The following is a 20,491-nucleotide window of genomic DNA, read 5'->3' as shown; positions in this document are numbered from 1 at the left end:
TCCATCCTGAGTAACAGTTAGAGCAGAATACTCCAGTGTTTATAAAGCCACAACATCTGCAGGAGACCCAAATCGAACAAGCAAATCTACAAATGTAGTTCCTTAGAGTTTGTTTTACAAAAATAGCTTTTAGTTAACTCCCAGTGAAACCAGTGGAGATAAAGAGCTGTTAAGCCATGGGTTGCGACTAGTTTTATGAGCTACTCTTAGCTACAGAATCAAGTTAACAGTCCAGCCCTCCCCCCGTCTTTCTTCTGTCTGCTTCTCCTTATTTGCCCTCTTTAAGTACAGTGTTTTGGCTGAAAAGCAGTTGTTAGTGTTGCAGAGAAAAATGCTTATGGCGCATTGGAGCCTTTCTCATTAGTGTGTAAACCTCACAGATTCTCCCACACCAGGCCTGCACAAATACACCAGATACTTGAGAAGAATTATAAAATGTAGCAAAAATTTTCTTAGTTTTATACAGTTGTCTGGAAGATCCAGCCATGCACATTTCTGTGTATTTCAATGAGATGATCAATTTCGATTTGCAAACAATTCAAGATGAGATAGCAAGATTGACATGCCTTATTTTCTTTTAAAAGCCCAAAACATATGAACAAGTCTACATCAGCAGTACTAAGAACTGTAATTACGCCCCACCGTGGAACAGTAATGTCAAATAAAGGGTGACACATCATAAACCCCATTACTTTTTGGAGTTGGTCTTTGGGTAAGCCTCGTCATGGAGAAATGGGGCCCCAATAATGCATTTAAGTGCCGTCATAAAGTGTGCCACACAGCCAAACGCCATGTCTAGGTAACAGCATGAGGCTCCCACCAGGCTGGATACCGCCCAGAAAACTGTCAAGGCCTGGTTTTGCTAAAGAAGTGTTTGATTTTATTGGGAATTTCGGGTGTTATTAACTGTGAGGGAGAGGGGGATGCAGTATTAAATTGTTTAGAAATGTTGGGAAAACTACTTGTAAAAGTCCCTCCATAACCTGGCCTCCACCTCCCCCACCCATGCCCGTCGATCAGCTGATGCCAACATCCTGTCTTCCCCCACCACGACTAGACCTAAAACCTGGGGGGACAGGGCCTTCTCTGCTGCTGCCCCCACCCTCTGGAACTCCCTGCCCAAACACATGAGAGACTCACCCACACTCACGATGTTTAAAAAAACACTTCTCTTTAAAACCACCTTTCATTAACTTTCTTGTCTTTAAATATCTTGAAAAGCACTGTACACGTTATTATTACTTTTTACTTAAATCCAGTCCAATTGGGCACCCTCGGTCACACTGTGAGTGAAGATTTAACCAATAACAGTGATGTGAAGAAAATAGCTGTGAATGCCTCCTATAGGAAAGATACAGCATGTACATGAATTGTGATAAAATCATAATTGTGATCTGTGATAGTGAAGGGGATTATCATTTTTTTTTATATAAGCAGATAATTAGCCTTTTATCATGCTGTGTTTTTAAGATGTTTTTTATTTGTTAAAACATGGTATTTACGACTGTGCTGCAGATATTGATGAGTGCAGCAGCATCCCTGGAGTGTGCGATGGAGGAGAGTGCACTAACACAGCTGGTAGCTACGTGTGCACCTGTCCACGGGGCTACATCACCAGCACGGACGGCTCCAGATGTGTCGGTGAGTGCCACAAAGATCATTCACCATCCCCCTCATTAGTGCTTTTCCTCTGCCCCTAGCCAACTAAACAGCACACATCTGGAGAGCTACAAACTCCTTCATCATGGCTTCCTCTGAGTCAAGCTGCCTGTGGTCACCATGTGCACAACACAAACTCACGCACTGGGGAAGGCCTTGACAAGATTAATCTGTGCCAATGCTGCAGCCCCAGTATATGACATGAAACACTTCCAGGTGCATCTGACCAATCCAGGCTCAAACACTTCCAGGTGTCAATATAGTGTAGGGCTGAGCGATATGACTTAAAAAAAGAATTTAGAAAAAATATTTTTTCTCCTATTAAATGTTTTATTCAATACAAAAAATGGCTTTCAGTGCACATTTATGAACATAACCAATACAGATTTTTATCCTTGTCAAAGTATAAATTTAGCATACTTTTACTAACATGAGGATTGGCTGTAGACCTTACAAAGGCCGTGCTGATCATTGACGATTTTGGATTATTTAAATCAATTGCATTGGTTTAGTTTGTTATTACACCAAAGTTTTTGTTTTTGCTAACTTGTTATATTTCCAAATAAGGGAGTGATGGACAGGCCAATTAACCCAATTTATTACCTTTGAGCTAAAGCTACTTACATAAATCATACTGAAGTCTACATTTTTGAAGTCTAAATTTTGTTGTTGGTGCTTTGCCAAATTGTCCATCTTTACTTTGTGAGCCAATTCTAAGATGGTTGTTGGTGAGAAAGATTCACTGTCCGCTCTCTGTATGATTTAAAACCGTCTTTATTTATACATTCAAATGTTACTCACAATGATGTTTGGGGTTGTGTTTTGGAAAATGAGCAAATGGAATAAAAATACAAAAAGATACTCTCCCGAGATTAGCATTGTAAAAACACATCACAACAAGTCAAGCCAGTTGTATGAGATACACATATTGTACACAAACAGCCTGTTGTGTGTGACCTCAGGTAGTCTGTGTTAGCATGTCATGTGGTTGCTTGTTTAGCTCCGAGTCATACACATGGAGCTGTTTAAGAGGGAGCACAGAGCAAGGGCAGGCCAGACAAAAACAAAAGATGAAACCAAGGTGATCCTAAATGTGGAACACCCCTTCAGCATGGAAGGAGTGTGTTGTTCTGATGCCACAAATTTTTTTGGGTATATTTTTATACTGTAATTGTATAGACTAGTATATCATCCATATCAAAGAAACATCATGACTCCCTGCAATGTTAAAACAACAAACTATATTGCATTTAGTCTTTGTGACACCTTTCTATTATAACAGTAATACACATCTTTTCAGTCTTAGCATCCCACACCCATCTCATATAGAAATTTGAACTTTTTTTTAGAAATACAAACTGACTACCGGATATTATAATTTTTTATTTCAGACACAAATATTATTCAGTCCATAGTTTAAAAGAAAAACTAAAAACATACAAAGCACCAAAATTAGTCCATAAAGTTAATTAAAAGTGTGGAGTTTCTGTGCCCAGTGCTTTCTCAGAGCAGATGTGTATCTGCATGAGCTCATTTGAGAATTGGTCAAAGTCATTATGATGGAGTTTTCAGACACCTTCAGGCACTCCATAAATGTGTACATTAAATGTCTAAGCAGTGCCTCACATGTGAGGATGTGATCATCTGTCACAAAGTGACTAAAGTATTTTGGTCTCTTTAGTGGGCTCAAGAGGCTGATCACATAATTTGAAAACAGGAAAGTTAATATTGTTATCCTCTTTACTCCTCACAATCATGATGTTGCTCTTGCATCCCAGCGCTGTAAGAACCGATGATTCCAAGATCATCAGAATACATGAGGTGATTAGATATACAGATATACAGTACATTAAGTTAAAATGGCAAGAGTATCCCTCCTTGTTAAGCACCATTACTAATATGAAAGGCCTCTCATACCGCATTGTCCCATTTCACTCTCATTAATTGCTTTGCATACCAGAATCGAATCGAATCAAATATTTTGGCACACCTCTGTTGACTAATTTCAAAAATAATTTGTTGTGGTTTACTCTATCAAGCGCCTTAGTGGCATCAGTAAAACACATGCATAAATACACATGTCAGTTCCATGTCCCTTTTTGAATCCAAGCTGATTGTTATTAGTTAAAACGTACACTTCCAATCTTGTGAGCAATACATTGTCTAAAATTTTAAAGAGAATGCTGGCAGGGCTACAGGTCTGTAGTTTAGCAAACTATTCAAATTACCAGCCTTGTCTTTAAAGACAGGAACCAAAACAACAGAAATAATAGGACTCCATGAGCAGGACTCCATGAGTTAAAAAAGCCAGTAAAACACATGGACAGCAGAGGACATAATTTATGACTTGAATATTTCAAGTGCTCAGCTGTGATAGTCCACAAGTTTTAAAATGGCATCATAGATTGCACTGGCATGAACCACCATACCATCAGTCATATCAGCATGATCAATAACTTTTCACTGAATTAAATAGATCTCTAATAATGTTTACACCTACACATACACCTTTAATGTTTGATGGCAGTGGAGTTGTCACATTGTTCTTAACTTTTACTTCATTCCAGAATGTATGATGGTCATTCTGCTGGAGTCTGCACAACTTGAAAGGTTATGTCATGAAAGATTTTACCTGTTTTGGATAGTAATATTATCTGGTTTTATTGCCAAAACTTCCTGATTCTGAACCATTTTGGTTGAAATACATAGTACATATAGAGGAAGCTGAAGAACATACTTCTCAGTAAACCATCATAATAAACATTTCTTGAGGATAGAAGATTAAAGACAAATATTTGAATAGTGCCTAAAAGCTCACATATAAATCTCATATAAAGGAAATTATGTGATGAAAGATTTGACCTATTTTGTGTTGACAGACCCACGGGGAGTTGAATGACATAAGTTATGGATTTAATCTGCCCAAAGTAAAACTGCAGTTGGCCTGGCATGTGTCTGCTGTATGTGACATTACATAGTCCCACATTTATATCTTTATGTATGTCCATATTTTTCCTTATTCATCTCAGGCGATGTACTGCCTGTCTTTATGCAACAAAACCAAACTAAATTATCTTTATAATACTGTAGTTCTGTGATGTCTGACTAAAGTGTGTCTTTGCTTACATTGGACTCTTTCCATTGAGTTTCTGTCACATCTGTTTCTGTTGTTTTCTTCAGTTGTGCATTTTTGTGCATCATTTCTGTCATTTCCTCTTAGCCGTAGATTGTTTCTTCAATTGACATCTGGATCTTCCCTTTTCATTTTCTCAAATGTGGTTCCAAGTTGGTCAGAAGATCTATATTTTTATCTATCTCTCAGCTCATGTCACATTTTACAGAAGGAAGGCCACGAAAAACCAGATTTAGAAGAAAGCATGAATTTATAGAAGCTTGGAATGCTGCTGGTGTGAATATCTGTGCTCAACAGACAGAAGTTGTTGGGGGTTGTCACGGTAATAGGAGCATAATGCTTCGTCACACTGTGAAACTCAGACCTGTCCAGTGAGCTAGTCTGTAAAAACACCTACCCAAATGAAAGCATATGCTGCTAAACTGAAGCAACACTAGCAACCGAGTCTGGATCCAATTTAAGTCATCATCATTCTCATCAGCAGCCACCCTCCTCCCCACTTTCCCCTCTGCTCCTTGTGCCTCCAGCCCGACTTGCTCCTATGGGATGTATTTAGGCTGCATTCCCTGTATTATACTAGTATGTGTGTAGAAAGGCTATGTGCATTTTGTACTGTATTTGTTCCCAGACGCAGTGAAACCCCTCGTGTTGTGTCTAATTGGCAGGAATTGCTCCAGATGGAAATGATTAATTCCAGACTGCAGTCTCATTAGTGAGATAATCGAAACCCCCCCCCCCACTCAGAAGCCCAGTTCATTTCATTTTTCTTTTCTTTTTTTCATAAATACTGTACACTTCTATATTGTGGCTTCTACAGCCCACATGGGATTTCCTCCACCTTCCTCCCAAAGACAAATGACTCCTTACACACTCTCTTTGAATGCTACCCCTGGCTCCTGGCCCATTGACCCCTGCCCAGAAAACTGGAACAAACAAGAGCCCTTTTTAGAGGCCTTCAGATACTTACAGTGAGCTGAGACACCATGCAACCTTTTGCACTGACACCTCATAAAGCAGCTTCCTCTGTGTAAGCGACCATCTTTAAGATACACAGGGGGCCAGCACCTTTACATTCACAACCATGTCCTATAAGAACAGTTGCTTCCTTAAAAGTATTGTGTTATAGGCTGTTTTTTATACTGCCTAATGGAGTAAACCACAAGACATGTAGTTAGACAATAGGCTAAGAACAGGTAAAATAAAATCTTTATTCAGGACTCCTCAGTAAAAAAATTATGTAAGTTCAATAAAAATCTGCTATGGCTGCTGGCAGGGTGGTTAAAACTTAAATAAACTAATTATGTGAGCAATTAAACTCTGTTACCACTATAGTTATTCAAAAATGTAATTCCTACTTTCAAATTACCAATTTTATTTTTTTTGTCACTGTGTCCAAGTAATTTCTCTGGTGGATCAATAAAGTCTAAGCAAAAAGTGTTTCCCAACAAAGGCAGCATTGTGTGACCAAAAGGTTCCTGGATTGATTGACAAGGTTTGATCAGCCCCAGAGCAGGACCTAAAACAGATTTATGCAGTACTGTGCAGACCCCTATGTGACTTTCTGACCATTGTCCAGTGGGTAGATTTAAGGCTCAAGTAAACTATTGTGAGATTAAATCTTATTTGAGTGTTATGATGTGTTACCTCTGGTAATAATAACTAGCCATTGTCCAGTGTAACCTGCCTCTTGCCAAAAGTAGCCTGTCTTCAGAGAATTGTAAAGAAGAGACTAGATTTTACTAACTGTTAACATTTGTTTCACAGATCAGCGTGTTGGCACCTGTTTCTCTGCCCTGGCGAATGGCCGCTGTGCTGCAGAGTTGACGGGGCAGTACACCAAAATGCAGTGCTGCTGTGACTCAGGGCGCTGCTGGGCTTTGGGCGCCATCCCGGAGATGTGTCCCGTCCGTGGCTCTGGTGAGTAAAACAAATTTAGAAGAATGTGAGACAGAGCCAAACCCTTTGTCTGTAATGACCAACAGCATCTGTGAAAGATCACCCCAGACGACATAGACCCCATTTTTAACCATAATCTTCTTTGTTGTAATAAACACGCTGGTTAACATTTGACATGGTATTTGGCAGTAAATAAAGCTCGTGTAAATGGATGTGCCACATTAATTTAACAGAAATGAAAAGCTTCAGGAGTGATCTCACTTGGTTATGTCATGATTAAACATGTGTTTGACAGTGACAGAAGTGCACACATGATATCATAAACACAAAATCAAATGCAGCCATTGTTTACTCACAAGAAATATGAAGAATTATGTGGCTAGAATATTATTGTTTTTTGTATGAAATTGAAGGACAGACAATAATGGTCCATAACATGGCTATATTTAGCTTATTATCTGAACATTCAAGGGTAATTTCATAAAATGTATGTAAAGTGCGCAGCCTTCCATTTGGGTTAATACAGATTGTTTAGATTTTGTTCTAAACAAGGTCTTATTCAAGACAAGTCTTTAAAACTTGTCTAGTAAGTATTTTCAGAAGTACTTCTGAAAAAAAAAAAAAAAAAAATCAATATATTTCTCTTGCTGATATATTTCCTGCATATTCCCATTCCAAGATTTCATAGATACACATTACTACTATAACACTGTACATAGCTTTCTCATAATTAATGTCATATGTGTTTCTTCATGTTGTCCTGCACAGATGAGTTTAGGCGCCTGTGCATTGTGGGTGTTCCTCAAGGCCACGGTCTCCCTCACGTCTACCCCAATGGACACTTCCCCAACACCAACGGCAATGGCTTTCACTATGGCTACAAGTTCCCCAGCCTGCCCAATGGTAATGGCAATGGGGGAAATGGTGGAGGAGGGGGCTTCGGAGGGAATGGAGGTGGATTCAATGGGAATGGAGGCAATGGAGGAGGTCTAAACCACCAGCAAATTGGTTGGTCTCTGCTACCTAAGTGAATAATTTGACCACAATTTAGAGTTTATTTTGTGGTTATATTGAATCTCTTATTTGCAGGCACTGTCTCTGTGAATGACACTGTTGATGTCTGCAAGCACTTTACAAACCTGTGTTTGAATGGACGCTGTATCCCTACACTGAACAGCTATCGGTGTGAATGTAACATGGGATACAAGCAGGACATACGTGGGGAATGTATTGGTAAGACACATTTTCTACTATACAATAATTACTACAGTTTATTTATACAATGAATGGAAGAATTAGAAATGACATACAACTTATCTTTACTTGAATAATTAAAGTGAGTTCATATTTAAATTTCATTATTCTTTACATCTACTACGAAAATATAAAAATTCGATTTACTTTTTAAGAAAAAATCAGTGCTCAATATCATTTTCAATACCACAATAGTGAAAAAAACATTCATTTTTAGACCTTAGAATGCCATTTTTAACTCTAACTTTCTACTTTTACATTATCATATGGTCTTGCAAATTCTGATACATCAAGACCATTATTAAAAAGGTATGACTTCTCTGCTATAATTGTCTGCACTGCACTGCCATCTTCTGTCCTTTCAGTGGAATTGTATATATATATGTGTGTGTGTGTGTGTGTGTGTATATGTATATGTATATGTTATATATATATGTTTTGTTTTTGTTTTTTTACTTTTTACAGATGTGGATGAATGTGTTAGTAATCCTTGTATCAACGGAGACTGTGCCAACACACCTGGGTCTTATCACTGCAAGTGTCACGAGGGTTACCAGGGCACCCCCACTAAACAAGCCTGCATTGGTATGTCTGACTATGCTTTTACAAGCCATTATTGGTGTAATGCAACCCCATGTTCTTTTGGAAAATAAACTGTATTCATCTTAATGACAGGGTTTAATCACATTTAATTTGGGATGTTCCTATGGTTTATTTGGCCTAAGGACTATAAACTGGTTATCTTAATTGTGGCTCCTCTTGTTCCCCTGACTCTAGACATTGATGAATGTATTGTGAACGGAGTGATGTGCCGCAATGGTCGCTGTGTCAACACTGAAGGAAGTTTTCAGTGCATCTGCAATGCTGGCTTTGAGCTGACCCCTGATGGAAAGAACTGCATTGGTAAATAAAAACAACTACGGTAATCTGAAAATTTACATCTACCTGACTCTTGGCCTGATTTGTCTTCATCTTATTTGTCTTCTCCAGACCACGATGAATGTGCAACCACCAACATGTGTCTCAATGGGATGTGCATTAATGAAGATGGGAGCTTTAAGTGTATTTGCAAACCTGGTTTTGCCCTGGCACCAAATGGACGTTATTGTACTGGTATGTTAGGCATAAAAAACATATTATGACATAGGCTAAAATATGCAAATATACATATTCATAAGTTTCAGCTTTCTGTTTCTAGGGACCATTTTGGGCACTTTTTGTAATTCAAAGAATATAGTATAGTTTTGAATTGCAAATTGCTATGGCAAATGTATTAATTGCGATCCCTCTGAAAGCCCATAAACTGTGTACTCATTTGGAAAAGTAATAAACATATTTATTTTTCACAGATATTGATGAATGCCAGACTCCAGGTATCTGTATGAATGGACGGTGTATTAACTCAGAGGGGTCATTCCGCTGTGAGTGCCCTCCCGGTTTGGCCATTGATGTTGACGGCAGGGTTTGCGTGGATACTCACATGAGGACCACCTGTTATGGTGCCATCAAAATGGGCACCTGCTCACGCCCATTTCCTGGAGCTGTAACCAAATCTGAGTGCTGCTGTGCCAATCCTGAACATGGCTTTGGTGAACCATGCCATCCCTGTCCCTCCAGGAACTCAGGTACAAAGTGACAAAATTAACAGATATGCTTATTTGTAATAATAATGATTAATATTATCCTGAAATTAATCATAACAACTGGATCTTCAAGTCTTTGTGTTAGTGACTGTAAAGAAGCTGCTTGGTTGCTTGTGTAATTCCTCAGTCGTTCAAGTAGAATCCATAGAAAAAGAAGGATTAAATTCTGTTAACTAAACAAAAGTTTAATAAGTGTAGTTGTTTTGATTAATTTCATATCTTATAATGATAATAATAATATCTTTTCTTTGGGCATCCCAAGAATTGCTTCAATTGATGATGATTAACATTTTTCTCCTTGTTTTATAGCTGAGTTCCAGGCTGTATGTAGTAGTGGCATTGGTATAACAGCTGATGGCAGAGGTGAGCAATATTTAGAATTATAAAGTAAAATTAACAATTCATGAGTCACTTCCACATTTTATCTTATGTCTTTTTAATAGATATCAATGAGTGTGCCTTGGATCCAGATATTTGTCAAAATGGCATCTGTGAGAATCTGAGAGGAAGTTATCGCTGTATCTGCAACATTGGTTATGAATCTGACAGTAGCGGCAAAAACTGTGTTGGTAGGTTATGTTTAAATTCTTTTTGCAAAAAAATAATCCTGACCTATTTGGTATAAAATTGGCTAACACTGTAGTTTAGACACCTACAAACATGTTCTGAAATCATGAGATTGTTGTATTAGTTTAGCAGTTTAGCATTTCAGTCTTCTCTGAAATGTTTATGCTCTTATAACTTTTAACTCTCTGTAAAAGAATGTGACCCCCTTCCTGAAGACAAATTTCTTCCATGGGAGACAATAAAGGATGACCTTCTTATCTTATTGTTATACACATTTTTAAAAGAACTCAGCTTTGACCAGAGACTGTTGTTGTTTTTTTCAGATATCAATGAGTGCCTGGTGAACCGGCTTTTATGTGACAATGGCCTATGCAGAAACACTCCTGGCTCCTACACCTGCTCCTGTCCCAAGGGCTTTGTCTTCAAACCAGACTCCGAGACATGCGAGGGTAAGTGAATCATTGACAAATAAATTCACTTGCAGCTCTGTGTTATGTCATTTTTGCCAATCAAGGCCGCTAGTGGGTCATTTGTACCAGATGTGTTGTCTTAAATTCCAAATAAACAGAATTCCCTTCATAGAGAAACAGAATAAATGTACTCATCACTGCCAGAGGCTGATGGTAATTCTCAGCCCTGACCTTACATGTGCTCTGTTTCAGATATCAATGAGTGCGAGTCCAGCCCATGCATCAATGGAGTATGTCGTAATGTGGCCGGGTCTTTCAACTGTGAGTGCTCTCACGGCAGCAAGCTGGACTCCACCAACACCATCTGCGTGGGTAAGAACTGTCTTTACTTTGGAACTAATCTCTAAATAACTTAAGTAAATAAATCAATCTTTGGGGGTGATTAAGTTTATACTGGGCGTTGTATTTTAGGTATTTGGCTCACTTTATTACTGGATTAGCATTTTATTAGACATTAATACATAGATTTAGTTCAGAGCTGAAAGATTAAGATCTCAAGTAGGTTCATACTGATGTAGTGAGAGCTGTGACAAACAGAATTTTTGGCTTGGTTTCTTTTGTTTCTTTTCATTATTAAATAATGCCACATGGAATTTTGAATGCAGTGATGATTCGTTCTAGTCAACTTGTGACCCTTAATGTGATATTGGAGCTATAAAAGTTTTATTTTTTTGTCTCTAAAGTTTAGAATAGCCATTTGGTTTATATTTGAAATTTGCATTACTCCCGTCACTTACAGATAGCATGAAGAGCACCTGCTGGCTAACCATTCAGGACAACCGCTGTGAAGTCAACATCAACGGCGCCACACTCAAGTCTGAGTGCTGCTCCACTTTGGGAGCAGCCTGGGGCAGCCCCTGTGAGCCCTGTGAAATTGGTCAGTTACCATTATACAATCATCAGTTGCATTTTATATTCACAGTATCCTGATGTTGTACTCTAGATGCATGTGAATTTTAATAAATGGTTTTGACTCATTTTATTAATCTTATAGATACAGCATGTTCCCGTGGATTTGCTCGTATGAAAGGTGTTATTTGTGAAGGTAAGCCATTTACTTTCTGTCCTTCATAGTATAAATATTATAAAATACTTCTGGTACATATCCAATTAAAATCACATAGAAAATTTCCATGTTTAACCTTGTAATCTAAATGCATTGCTCCCTTTAGACATTAATGAGTGTGAGGTGTTCCCTGGCGTGTGCACAAATGGCCGCTGTGTGAACACTCAGGGCTCATTTCGCTGTGAGTGTCCCGAGGGCCGCACTCTGGATGGGACTGGACGTACCTGTGTGGGTAAGGAACCTACAAAAGGGAGACTCTACTGATACATCTTAAGTCTGTGGGACTCAGCTAAATATGGCTTGTGATGTTTTCAGACATGCGGTCTGAGCAGTGCTACATGAAGTGGCATGAGGATGAATGTGGGGCCCCTTTGCCCGGACGGTACCGCATTGACATGTGCTGCTGTTTGGTGGGTGCTGCCTGGGGTATCGATTGTGAGGAATGCCCCAAAGAGGATACACCTGAATTCAAAACCATCTGTCCCAGAGGCCGTGGCTTTGCCAACCGAGGAGACATTCTGACTGGCAGATCCTTCTATAAAGGTATATTACTTTGAAATTAGAACATGAAAAATATAGTATTTCATAGTTATCTAATATAATATGGGTGTTATCCTCAGATGTGAATGAGTGTAAGGTGTTCAATGGTATATGCACTCACGGGACTTGCCGTAACACCATTGGCAGTTTTAAATGTCGCTGCAACAGTGGGTTTGCCCTGACTGCTGAGGAAAGGAACTGCACAGGTACAGTTTGAAAGCACATGCAATATTACAAGGCAACATTGTTGTACATTGCCAAAATCTCCCAAAAATGTTTATACTTTTGTTTGTCAGACATTGATGAGTGCCGTATCTCCCCTGACCTGTGTGGACATGGAACATGTGTCAATACACCTGGTAGTTTTGAGTGTGAATGTTTGAGGGCTACGAGAGTGGATTCATGATGATGAAAAACTGCATGGGTGAGTCAAGCCTGAGTAGATTACTTCTTATATGCTCATTTCTCTCTTCTGACATCTTTTGTTTTTCCTGCAGACATTGATGAATGTGAGAGGAACCCTCTGTTGTGTCGTGGAGGAACCTGCCTCAACACAGATGGAAGTTATGAGTGTGAATGTCCCTCTGGATACACTCTGAGCAGCGATGGCTCTGCCTGTGAAGGTCAGCCACATACTGCATAACTGTATAACTTTACTATTGTGTAGTCAATAACATGTTTTATTATAATTCAATAACATTTTAATCTTGTTTTTCAGATTTAAATGAATGTGAACTCAGTGAGAATCTGTGCAGAAATGGGCAGTGTGTGAACATGCCAGGAACATACCAGTGTTCATGTGAGACAGGTTACCAGGCCACACCGGACAGACAGAGCTGTGTTGGTGAGTTTTCTGATTCAGTGTAAACACCCCAAAACTCTCCAACACTGATAACTAGTCTTGTTGCCTTTGTCTTACTATTGATTTATTTTTTCCAGATATTGATGAGTGCACTATTATGAATGGAGGCTGTGAAACTCACTGTACAAACTCAGAGGGCAGCTATGAGTGCAGCTGCAGTGAGGGTTATGCTTTGATGCCTGACCTCAGAACCTGTGCAGGTACTGACTTTAAACACCTGGGTTATATTTATGTATCATGTTGATGTTGACTGGGCTGACTCTGTTTCCTCTTGGTTTAGATATTGATGAATGTGAAGAGTCACCTGACATTTGTGATGGAGGCCAGTGTACTAATATTCCTGGTGAATATCGGTGTTTGTGTTATGACGGGTTCATGGCTTCCATGGACATGAGGACCTGTATCGGTAAGAACAGTCATCCAATTTTACTATTTAATTCATCAATCAGATTTTTCTAAACAATGGGTGAACATTATTATAGATGTGAATGAGTGTGACCTGAACCCAAACATCTGTCTCCACGGTGACTGTGAGAACACCAAAGGCTCTTTCATCTGCCACTGTCAGCTGGGATACTTTGTCAAGAAGGGATCCACAGGCTGCACAGGTATATAAACTTAATTGTTGTGTATGAATTATAGGGGTGTGTGTATCTATATAGTTGAGGAGGTGAACTCATGCATACAGTATTGTAGAGACATTATTATTTATAAACCCAAAGACCACCTAACTTGGTGAAAAGAAAGTTACAATTTCCTGTATGAAATGAGTGCTGTACAGAAGCCATGTGTGCATCAAACTATATTAATACAAGTATAATATTTAATGTTTGTATGTCTTAAATGTATATTATTTTGCAAAAGTCATTAAGTTATTCTGTATCAACAGATGTGGATGAGTGTGAGATTGGAGCCCATAACTGTGACATGCACGCTGCCTGTATTAATGTACCTGGAAGCTTCAAATGTCGCTGCAGAGATGGTTGGATCGGAGATGGCATCAAGTGTATTGGTGAGTGAGAAAAGAAGTTGGTATTTTATCATTTTAGTAATTGTTTAGTTTTTGGATTCATGTACATCCTGTTACTATCTGTAGACCAGGATGAGTGCTCTGCAGAAGACCACAACTGCAACATCAACGCAGACTGTGTCAACACACCAGGCTCTTACAGGTGCACATGCAAAGAGGGCTTCAATGGAGATGGATTTTCATGCTCTGGTAAGGTTAATTTAAAAAACACTGTGAAATAATTGTATCCATATGTGAACCTCACGAGATTGTTTGTTTCTTCTGTTTTAGACATGGACGAGTGTGCAGATAATGTGAACCTGTGTGAGAATGGCCAGTGCCTGAATGCTCCAGGAGGATACCGCTGTGAGTGTGAGATGGGCTTTACACCAACCGAGGACAATAAGGCCTGCCAAGGTACTGCACACTCACTTGTTTGACATGTGTACAATGTGTAAAAACAATATGTAGTACATGTGCTGCTATGTATCATCCTGTTTCGCAGATATCGATGAGTGTAATTTCCAGAACATATGCGTGTTTGGAACGTGCCAGAATCTTCCAGGCATGTTTAGGTGCGTCTGTGATGACGGTTATGAGCTGGACCGCAGTGGAGGAAACTGCACTGGTGAGTGTTGGACTGCTGTAATCACAGCTCTCATACTGAACAGACAATTGTCTGGTGTCTCTAGGACATAGTTAGAAATATTGGCCACTGATTCAATACAACTAATATCTAAACATGGTTCTATTATATGTCTGCAGACATCAATGAGTGTGCTGACCCTGTGAACTGCATCAATGGACTGTGCGTGAACACCCCAGGCAGCTACTTGTGCAATTGTCCTGCCGACTTTGAGCTTAACCCGACTGGAGTTGGCTGCGTGGGTGAGTCACTGTACCAGCTTTAACTAGTTCTGTTTTTTTTCTCTTAAATCTTGAATTCACTACTTGGTTCCCAAATGTAATGAGTATATAAGCACATTTAATGTACTATTTATTGTAGTCAATGCTGAATCACTAATCTTGTAAATATTCCCAGATACACGTGTTGGTAACTGCTTCCTTGATGTCCTGGCTCGAGGAGATGGGGGTATCTCGTGCAGTGCAGAGATTGGTGTGGGGGTGACCAGAGCATCCTGCTGCTGCTCTTTGGGAGGAGCCTGGGGCAACCCATGTGAACTTTGTCCACCCTCCAACTCCAGTAAGACGCCTGGATAGCTGGAAATATTATACCAAAATCATCAACATTTTTATTTTAAAACTGATGTCTTTCTACAGCTGAATATAAGACCCTCTGTCCCGGTGGAGAGGGTTTCCGACCAAACCCCATCACTGTTATTCTTGAAGGTTTGAATTATTATTATTATTTTTTTTGCTTTACCAACTTTATCAAAATGTACTTAAAAATTAGTTTTTGACTAACTTGTGTCCCTTGTAGATATTGATGAGTGCCAAGAGCTGCCTGGTCTGTGCCAGGGAGGAAACTGTGTGAACACGTTTGGCAGCTTTCAGTGCGAGTGTCCTGCAGGTTACTACCTCAATGAAGAAACTCGTATTTGTGAGGGTAAGAAGCTTTTATGTAAAATGCATGAAATTAAAATGTGTAAAACTGTAAATAGTTTGGTATTAATCAATATTCTTTTCAGATATTGATGAATGTACAACTCACATTGGCATCTGTGGGCCTGGTACCTGCTACAACACTCTGGGGAACTACACCTGTGTGTGCCCTCCAGAATATATGCAGGTCAATGGAGGAAACAACTGCATGGGTGAGTTGTGTTGCTGTGTTGCTGCTGTGGACATGATATTTTCTCTCTTATTTTTAATAAATTTTACTTCTGTCTTTTAGACATGAGGAAGAGTGTCTGTTACCGTAACTTCAATGACACATGTGAAAATGAGCTGTCCTTTAACATGACCAAAAAGATGTGCTGCTGTGCCTACAATGTGGGCAAGGCCTGGAACAAACCCTGTGAAGCCTGTCCAACTCCCGCCACCAGTACGCGTCTATCACCACGACAACATCAAGAGTGTGATTAAAACTTTTCAATTTCACCATCTCATTTACACTGTTTCTATTCCCTTTAGATGAATACCAACTGCTGTGTGGAAACCAGGCTCCAGGCTTCATCATTGACATCCACACTGGAAAGCCTATTGGTGGGCATTTAACAAATTACCAGTGTTGTTTTCTATTATTTCCTTTTTTATAATGTTATTGTTTTGTGCAGATATTGATGAGTGCAGGGAGATCCCTGGGATCTGTGCCAATGGTGTCTGTATCAACCAGATCGGTAGCTTCCGTTGTGAATGTCCAATGGGCTTCAGCTACAACAATATCCTTCTCATTTGTGAAGGTCAGAAATGGTGTCAAACATAGAAACTCACAGTTTTAATATTGTATGCCTGCCACTGAAAATTATTGTGTATGTTGTGAAACTCTGTGTTCAGCTAGGCATTTTTACAAAATGTCCACTCAGTGGAGTTAATGCTGCCTTTCCCTATGTGAGTTATGTCCTTGTAAAGATCAGTGTTGTGGCTCCAATTTGGAGCTGCTGCCAGGACTTTCAATCATTGTGAAAGTGCTAGTTACTGTCCTAAGTGTAGCACAGCCAAAATGGCCGCGTTATGTTTTGCCTCCCACGGGCCACAAGCTGACGGCCCGCTCACAGACGACAGTTTTAGAGCTTGTGATTGATTGGCTCTGTTTCCTCCCTCTTCCTCCTGTGCAGATATTGATGAGTGTAACAGTGGAGACAACCTGTGCCAGCGAAACGCCAACTGTATCAACATCCCAGGCAGCTACCGCTGTGAATGCTCTCCAGGATTCAAGCTGTCTCCGAGTGGAGCCTGCGTTGGTGAGTTCACTTTGCCTGACAAGCACTAATGGGGATTCCCTCTGAAACAATCATTAACACTGTTATACACAGTGTTGTGCATGAACGAGTTCAAAAGAACGCGTTCATTGAACACGTTCATTTTTCAGTGAACTTTGAACTGAACGCAACACTTTTGTAAATCAAGAACTTGAACGTGAATTTGTTCAAATTATGTGTGATGAACGACGTACGTCACTGTTGGGGTTTAGTTAAACGTCGGAATTTGACGAGTGACGATCTGCTCGCACTTCACCTCGCGAAACCACAGCCGCGTGTCAACGCGAAGGCGACTCCACCGGCAGCTTTAGTGGAACATACGGGCTCTTGTGTCTCTCAATGAGAAGTCGCGTTTAGCTGCTTGTATTTACCTTCTGTACAGGCTGACCACGGCAAACACAAGGATTTCAAAGGTAAATTTCAAAGCACAAATTAACAGTGTATGTGGATCTGGGCTCTTTCACATGATACAGAACTGCCCAGGGAGCACAATGTGCTGATGGTAAATGCACAAATACAAAAATAGATACATGCTCTCTGTGTATTTTGACGGGGACGCTCGTGTAGAGCGTCAAAAAATAGAATGGATCCTATTTTCTGAAATCTACACGCGCGTATTATTTTACTTGGTACATATGTCAGTAACGCGCGTCACAATGCTTTTTTAACCTGGATTGAAATGGTGGGTTTTTCGTTTTTCTTCATACAAACTTGCTAAAATCACCGCGATATCAGCAGCAGTGAAACGCCGGAGGTGCGCCCGCGTAGACCGTGATCCTGAGTGAAAGGACCGACGCAGAAGTCCGCGCTCCACCGAGACTAAACGCAGCTGACGCCCGATCGCACTCGGGGTTCTCTCAGGGGCGGTCCTGGTTTAGATTCCAAGTTCTGGTTTAGTCCAGGTTTAGTCCTGGTTTACTGGTTAGTCCTGGTTTTCCTGGTTTAGTCCCTGGTTTAGTCTGGTTTAGTCCTGGTTTAGTCCTGGTCTGAGTGGTTCCTGGTTTAGTCCTGGTTCAGTCCTGGTTCAGTCCTGGTTTAGACCTGGTTTAGACCTGGTTTAGACCTGGTTTAGTCCTGGTTTAGTCCTGGTTTAGTCCTGGAGTTCTGGTTTAGTTCTGGTTCAAATAGTCGTGTAATGTTTAAATACAAGAAATGACAAATGACAGTATTACAGTTTTAAAGTCACTTGTCCAACAGTGGATCTTGTAAAGTTGTTGTAAACTAGAAGTCAGTTTGAAAAATAAAAGCAGCCTTTCATTTACAGATCTCATCTAAATATAAAATGAACTGAACTTTGAACTAGTTCGAAATTAAAATTGTGAACTATGAACGTGAACTATTCACTTTGAACAAGTGTGAACTGAACTTTGAACTAGTTCATGAAAAGTGTGAACTTGCACAACACTGGTTATACATTATGTATAGTATTTATACAACATTATATTTCTCATATGACATAAAAATAAAGTGTGCAATGGACATTGCTCTTTCTATGTTAAAACTCAGATCGCAATGAATGCCAGGAAATCCCTAATGTCTGCAGCCATGGAGAGTGCATTGACACTCAGGGAAGCTACCGATGTCTGTGCCACAATGGCTTCAAGGCCACTCTGGACCAAACCATGTGCATGGGTAAGACTCATTCTCCATTATGTAGATTATGCTGAATGTGTGTGAAAACAATTGACTGTACTGTTGTTGTTTCAGACATCGATGAGTGTGACAGACAGCCATGTGGAAATGGCACCTGTAAAAACACTGTGGGGTCCTATAACTGTCTGTGTTTCCCCGGCTTTGAGCTCACACACAACAATGACTGCATGGGTATGCATCGATCACTTCTGACAAAGGTCAACTCTAGTTAGTGTTCTTTGAAAAGGTCGACATCTGCTGAAGAGTTATAATATTGTTAACATATCATGGAAATACATTTTGCCCTTTCTTTATGCAATCTATTGGACAAATAACAAACAGATGAATGACAAGGTACATTTGATACATTTGTTACATTCATCTAACCTTTATATATCTATAGCTGAATCTTAAAGAAATGGAAAAGAATCTAAATACTAAAAATGCCTTTAGCAATGTGTTTTATAGTTTTGAATTTTTATGATATCAACAACAGACTTGGATTTGACTGTTTCCATATGATTTTGCAGACATTGATGAGTGCAGTGCTCTGCAGGGTCAAGTGTGCAGGAATGGACACTGTATCAATGGCTTGGGCTCCTTCCAGTGTCTCTGTCTGGAAGGATATGAAAATACACCAGATGGAAAAAACTGTGTTGGTAAGAGAATATTTTATATTTAAAGTATTATAAACTTTTTCTGAGTTTTGGACAGACTTTAAGTGGCCTTTTCTTTTCAGATATCAATGAGTGTGTAAGTCTGCCAGGAACTTGCTCTCCAGGAACCTGTCAAAACCTGGATGGATCTTTCAGATGTATTTGTCCCCCTGGATATGAAGTGCAGAATGACCAGTGCATAGGTAGGAGTCCAAGTCTAACAAAGTTTTATATTTTGGACCTTAAAACTAAGCACTCACCTAAAATGTGCTGTTTAAACTGTTTCCGTCTGCAGATATTAACGAGTGTGATGTCGAGCCCAACATCTGCCAGTTTGGCACTTGCACCAACACTCCGGGCAGCTTCCAGTGCACATGCCAGCCAGGCTTTGTTCTGTCCGACAACAAACGCAGCTGCTACGGTAAGAGGACCTGTTGGTTTGTATTAGCCTAATCAAGATAATGTAATGGGATCCTGAGAATAAGACCTGATTTATTGTTTCCAAAATGTCAGACACCAGAGAGAGTTTCTGCTTCACCAAGTTTGAGGCTGGAAAATGTTCAGTACCCAAAGCCTTTAACACAACAAAGGCTAAATGCTGTTGCAGTAAGATGCCTGGTGAGGGCTGGGGGCTTCCCTGTGAGCTATGTCCTCAAGAGAACGAAGGTAAACACTATACACACCATACGTTAATTAAATTTAACAAGTTTGTATAGATAATGACACTGACCTTTCTTGTTACATCCCCAGCTGCTTTCAACACACTTTGTCCTTTTGGCCATGGTGCTTTGCCTGGACCAGGAAATACCCGTGAAGGTCAGCACTAAATCAACATGGAATGTATCATATATATATATATATATATATATATATATATATATATATATATATATATATATATATATATATATATATATATATATATATTTACAGAGAGAGAGAGATAGATATATATGTTGTTTCTATATCCACAGATATGAATGAGTGCCTGGAGAATCCAGGCATCTGCCAGAATGGCATCTGCATCAACACAGATGGTTCTTTCCGATGTGAATGTCCATTTGGATACAATCTGGATTACACTGGAGTCAAATGTGTTGGTAAGTAGATATTGCACAAGGTGTCAAATAACTACTTATGGTTCTGCATAAAAGTAAAGCATAATAGTATGGCAGACACGTTTTCCTCAGACAGAAAATCAATAGTTCTAGATTAATGTACT

General features: G+C 39.6%; 1 protein-coding gene across 1 annotated transcript in view; it reads left to right on the top strand.

The window, feature by feature from the left end:
- The window catches only part of LOC110160066 (fibrillin-2-like), a 57,575-nt gene that overhangs the window by 31,797 nt on the left and 5,287 nt on the right, over positions 1-20,491 (top strand). Inside the window, 45 exon segments of the mRNA XM_020924673.2 lie at positions 1,516-1,641; positions 6,557-6,709; positions 7,457-7,696; positions 7,778-7,921; positions 8,408-8,527; positions 8,720-8,845; positions 8,933-9,055; positions 9,292-9,567; positions 9,895-9,948; positions 10,029-10,154; positions 10,476-10,601; positions 10,815-10,934; positions 11,362-11,499; positions 11,617-11,667; positions 11,795-11,920; positions 12,004-12,231; positions 12,309-12,434; positions 12,525-12,605; positions 12,608-12,652; positions 12,726-12,851; positions 12,947-13,072; positions 13,168-13,290; positions 13,371-13,496; positions 13,573-13,698; positions 13,980-14,102; positions 14,187-14,309; positions 14,391-14,516; positions 14,605-14,727; positions 14,865-14,987; positions 15,142-15,303; positions 15,381-15,449; positions 15,541-15,666; positions 15,749-15,874; positions 15,955-16,104; positions 16,194-16,265; positions 16,337-16,462; positions 16,838-16,963; positions 18,488-18,613; positions 18,689-18,805; positions 19,144-19,272; positions 19,353-19,472; positions 19,565-19,690; positions 19,783-19,935; positions 20,020-20,085; positions 20,244-20,369. Of these exon segments, the coding sequence (XP_020780332.2) occupies positions 1,516-1,641; positions 6,557-6,709; positions 7,457-7,696; positions 7,778-7,921; positions 8,408-8,527; positions 8,720-8,845; positions 8,933-9,055; positions 9,292-9,567; positions 9,895-9,948; positions 10,029-10,154; positions 10,476-10,601; positions 10,815-10,934; positions 11,362-11,499; positions 11,617-11,667; positions 11,795-11,920; positions 12,004-12,231; positions 12,309-12,434; positions 12,525-12,605; positions 12,608-12,652; positions 12,726-12,851; positions 12,947-13,072; positions 13,168-13,290; positions 13,371-13,496; positions 13,573-13,698; positions 13,980-14,102; positions 14,187-14,309; positions 14,391-14,516; positions 14,605-14,727; positions 14,865-14,987; positions 15,142-15,303; positions 15,381-15,449; positions 15,541-15,666; positions 15,749-15,874; positions 15,955-16,104; positions 16,194-16,265; positions 16,337-16,462; positions 16,838-16,963; positions 18,488-18,613; positions 18,689-18,805; positions 19,144-19,272; positions 19,353-19,472; positions 19,565-19,690; positions 19,783-19,935; positions 20,020-20,085; positions 20,244-20,369 (5,694 nt within the window).

Source organism: Boleophthalmus pectinirostris, unplaced genomic scaffold (genome assembly GCF_026225935.1).
Source record: "Boleophthalmus pectinirostris isolate CB_2022bp ecotype Guang Dong unplaced genomic scaffold, ASM2622593v1 HiC_scaffold_7, whole genome shotgun sequence".
In the NCBI taxonomy this organism is placed as follows: Eukaryota; Metazoa; Chordata; class Actinopteri; order Gobiiformes; family Gobiidae; genus Boleophthalmus; species Boleophthalmus pectinirostris.
The sequence above is the reverse complement of the archived record's forward strand: the minus strand, read 5'-3'. Positions and strand labels throughout refer to the sequence as shown.